The following is a 4,665-nucleotide window of genomic DNA, read 5'->3' on the forward strand; positions in this document are numbered from 1 at the left end:
ATTTGCCTAACAGGTTCATGTGACCCGAGCAAACGCTGCTGGGATCCTGCAGTCACACCCACCACAGCAAATTAAAAGCCCTGGCTGAGGTCAGGAGACCGGGATCGTAATTCTGGCTTCTCCAGTGTCTTGGGAACTCCTCTTCCATTAATTAATTCATTCAGTAAATATTAATTAGTTCCAACTACGTGCCAGGCTCTGTGCTGGAGTTCGTGACTCTAACAAACCTTTGGTTTCCAAGACTAAGTCTTCCATTCATGGAATTTACGTTTCAGCGGAAGGGTCGGGGGAGGCGTATGCCACAACATAAGCTATTTCCTCATCAGTAAAACGGTGGGACAGCTTCCTAGGTTCCCTTTGAACGTTTAGGGCCTGTTAGTTTAGCATGTGATCAAAGCTCAGAATATAGCAAGAGCTGCCTACTACTATACAGTCAGTACACGGTTGATCATGTGCGTATTACGGCTTTCCTTTACAAACAGGGACAACTAACACAATTGGGTAGACCTATGTTCAAAATTCTATTCAATTTCAACACATTCGCGATGCATCACGACCCTCTCTACTTCGCCTCTGACCCATGGTTAGCAGCTGCCCCTAGTTTCAAAAGGCTCGGTTAGGCATTTGGTATTTCGCCCGTCTTGTATTTGCTCGTCGTCACGGGTTAGGGCTGCAGAAAAGTTGGTTTCGGTTTACCAGGGCAGCAAGGTGCTGGGGAGAAAGGGAGGCGTCACGCTACGTTAACAATACAACCCAAGGGACTGAATGAAAAAGACGGCAGTGGTGCTGTGACCAGGCAGAGGCCGTGCAGGTTTCAGAGCAGCTCTCCGTTCTCCATACCGAACCCGGAAGCTTCTTCCAAAACGTGCCCTTTCAGCATTCTAGCCCGCCCCAAGAAGTGCCCATCCCGCCACGACCGCTGCAGCAGCCCAGAAAAGTGCGGCGTCTAAAACTGCGGCTGAGGTGGGGCAGCGGCAAAGATCCCCTTGACCGTACAGAGAGCTCCGAGCCTCCTCGCTCGCCCGCCCGCGCGCCCACGCCGCGGGCCACGCCCATGACGTCGCCGAACAGGGCGGGGCGAGCCGGAGGGGCAGGACGAACCCCGGCGGTTGAATGGGGCGACGCGACGAGCCGCGCATTCCAGCGGGGGCACGTGACGCGGCCGCGCGGCCTGAGGTAAACAACCGCGGCCCCGCCTCCTGGCCCCTCAGCGAGCCGCGCGCTGCTCCTAGCCGGTGGGACGTGCTCCAGCAGGGCGGGCGGCTTCCTCCGAGAGTCCCCAGCGGCCGCCGCGGGCCGGAGCAGCTGCAGCGGGCGCACGCGTCCCGGGTCTGCGGGCCGAGCGCGCCGGCAGGGGTCGAGCGCGCGTCCCCTCCCCGCCCCCACCGCGTGCTGTGGCGCAGCAGGAATTTGGCGGGGCCCCGGGCGCTATATGCGGCTCCTGACGCGCCGGCGGCCCTTTGGTCATTGCTATTCTCGGGGCACTGGGTCACCGCGCTCGGCCGGCCCCCTCTCCCGGGCCCGGAGGGTGTGTCCCCTCACCGGGGCTCGGCGCGCCTATAAGGGGCCGAGCGGCGGGCAGGGACATGCAGCTCTACAGTAGCGTCTGCACCCACTACCCAGCCGGGGGCCCTGGTCCCACGGCCGCAGCCCCCGCTCCGCCCGCCGCAGCCGCCGCCGCCACCGCCCAGTTCAAGGTATCGCTGCAGCCCCCGGGACCCGCCGGCGGCGCGCCGGAGCCCGATACCGGTGAGTGCCAGCCGGCCGCGGCCGCCGAGCCCCGCGAAGCCGCCGCCGCCCCCGCCGCCAAGATGCCCGCCTTCTCCTCCTGCTTCGAGATGGTGTCTGGGGCCGCCGCCCCCGCCTCGGCCGCCGCCGCCGGGCCGCCCGGCGGGTCCTGCAAGCCGCCGCTGCCGCCGCACTACACGTCCACGGCTCAGATCACCGTGCGGGCCCTGGGCGCCGACCGGCTCCTGCTGCGCGGCCCGGAGCCCGGCGCCGCGGCGCCCGCCGCCCCGCGCGGCCGCTGCCTCCTGCTGGCTCCGCCATCCGGCGCCCCGGTCCCCCCGCGGCGGGGCTCCTCGGCCTGGCTCCTGGAGGAGCTGCTGAGGCCCGACGGCCCCGAGCCCGCCGGCGTGGACGCGGCCCGCGAGGGGCCCGAAAGAAACTTCCGACTGAGCGAGCACCGCCAGGCCCTGGCCGCCGCCAAGCACCGCGGCCCCGCGCCGCCCCCGGAGAGCCCGGAAGCCGGCCCCGGCCCGTGGGCCGAGGAGCGCCCTGCGGAGAGGAGCCTCCGGGGCTGGGACAGGGCCGGCGACCGCGTCCACCCTCCTCCCAGCGCCGACGAGGCGCGGCGGCCCGACCCGGAGGCCGAGGCGCCTCCGGCGCGAAGCGGCGAGGCGGTCCCGGGTGGCGCGGCCGAGGCGGCGATCGTCTCCAGGTCGGATCCCAAGGATGAGAAGCTGGCCCTGTACCTGGCCGAGGTGGAGAGACAGGACAAGTACCTGCGGCAGAGGAGCAAGTACCGATTTCACATCATTCCCGACGGCAACTGCCTCTACCGAGCGGTCAGCAAGGCGGTGTACGGGGACCAGAGCCTGCACCGGGAGCTGCGGGAGCAGACGGTGCACTACATCGCCGACCACCTCGACCACTTTAGCCCCCTGATTGAGGGCGACGTGGGGGAGTTTATCATCGCCGCTGCTCAGGACGGGGCGTGGGCCGGGTACCCTGAACTTCTGGCCATGGGGCAGATGCTGAACGTGAATATACATCTAACTACTGGTGGGAGGCTGGAGAGCCCCACGGTGTCTACCATGATTCACTATTTGGGCCCAGAGGATTCCCTAAGGCCTAGCATTTGGCTCAGTTGGCTTAGTAACGGACATTACGACGCGGTGTTTGATCACTCCTATCCGAATCCGGAGTATGACACTTGGTGCAGGCAGACTCAAGTGCAAAGAAAACGCGACGAAGAACTCGCCAAGTCCATGGCCATATCCCTATCCAAAATGTATATTGAACAAAACGCATGCTCTTGAAGTGTCTGAACCCCTCCACCCTGGGAAAATTGCAGGCCTAATTTGTGTTTGGAGAATTACATGAACTCTAATCAGGGTAATAGCACTTTTAAACTTTCAAGTAGATTTACTGTAGGTGTAATGCCTTAATCATTTTTTTGAATGTTTCCTCCTCAGAGCTGAAGGTTGCTGGGCACCTAAGTGATGTTTCATGATAGCTTTGGGTGATCCTACTGCTATTTATCATTTGCTGTATAAAGTTGGCACTACTTAATTTGCAAGCTGGTTTCTCACAGTGTAAATTTTGTTCATTCCTGGTAATCTATTTTCTATAAGAATGTATTTTTGCACAACATTTTTAACAATTGGTGTATCTTCATCTATGATGTGTTCCATTTTGACACACAGCTTTCCGGCATAAATCCAGAGAAGTGCTTTATATGAAGTTTATTATTTTGGACAGAGTTTGTGATTTAGTATTTTTTGTTGTTGAATTTGAATTTTACAGTTCCTAAGTAATTATTTAAAATGGATATTGATGCATTCATATTACCAGATGATTGGCCCGTTCCGTTTTGATGAAACAGATTTGTTGTTTGGAAAATCATTATTTTTCTAGAAATGGTCAACCTTTTAAAGAGAAAATACTTAAGGGGAGGTTATGGGAAGAATTTTTTTTTTCTTTAAAGAATAGTACCAGCTCTTACTTGAATGAAAGTCTGATATTTGCTGATGGCAGAGTGATTATTCTGTACTCTGGTTGAGGTTTAGAGTAGATTGTCTGGTGCTTTCAATTGTTTTTATTTATATTTGTCATTTTGTTGAAAAAATAATTTTAATGTGATAGAAGACTTTGTGACGAGATAAGCCTCCTGCTTTATATACAGCCTCTTGGATTCACCCGAGAGATTGAAAAACTAATGGCATAAATGCCCCCAACCAACCTTGGCAGTTATTTTCCAGCAGAAGAATACTGTCTTCATAGTCTATTCCTTTTAAATTCTTTCACAAGGCAAAATAGGATTGCCCTGTATTATGTACAAATAAAAATGTCTGTATACAAGAGCTTGTATGGTTTGCTGGGTCAAACAATGTTTCCAACCTAAAACCTATCTCATTTCCACTTTAACTACTTTTAGTCGTATTTATTAAGTAATGCAGTTTGTACTTTTTTATTTTGTAACATTTTGTGATTTTTTTGTACAATATCGTATTTGTACAATTGAGCAATTCTCAGCTGATGGAATGAATGAATAAAATGTGTAATTTTACTTTTACGTCTTTTTGGCTAAAGTGATTTTTAAATGATAAAGTGACATCTATAGGAACCTTTCTTACATGTATACAATTTTTTTTCATGTGTAAAGATGTCAGAATTATGAGAGGTTTCTTAAGTTCTCACGTAAACAGGATAGGACAACCAGTAATTTCAGAGGATAAGTCTTAATGAAATGTAATTTAAAGGTGGAGTAACTCAGGAAATTGCTCTCATTATTTCTCATTTTTAATTCCTATCCAAGACTATAGATGTACCAATGGCTAATGAACAGGGAAATGCAAGTATTGTGTTAACCAGCACAATGTCTAAGTATAGTTTTGTGTGCCACTCACTGTCAGCACAGATTTTAATGTTTTAAAGAGTAAA

The 4,665-nt window shown here is 53.8% G+C and overlaps 1 protein-coding gene across 1 annotated transcript; it reads left to right on the plus strand.

Annotated features, from left to right (window-relative positions):
- Positions 1-1,210: 1,210 nt before the first annotated feature.
- Positions 1,211-4,291, plus strand: OTUD1 (OTU deubiquitinase 1). The gene has a single exon (XM_067703040.1). The coding sequence runs from the start codon at positions 1,587-1,589 to the stop codon at positions 3,039-3,041; it is 1,455 nt and encodes a 484-aa protein (XP_067559141.1). The 5' UTR covers positions 1,211-1,586; the 3' UTR covers positions 3,042-4,291.
- The last annotated feature ends 374 nt before the right edge of the window (positions 4,292-4,665 follow it).

The sequence above is a fragment of the Pseudorca crassidens genome, chromosome 1 (assembly GCF_039906515.1).
Source record: "Pseudorca crassidens isolate mPseCra1 chromosome 1, mPseCra1.hap1, whole genome shotgun sequence".
Taxonomy (NCBI): Eukaryota; Metazoa; Chordata; class Mammalia; order Artiodactyla; family Delphinidae; genus Pseudorca; species Pseudorca crassidens.

What these genes read in the sequence shown, in the direction of transcription:
- OTUD1 (XM_067703040.1), top strand. Translation starts at nt 1,587, where the DNA reads ATGCAGCTCTACAGTAGCGTCTGCACCCACTACCCAGCCGGGGGCCCT.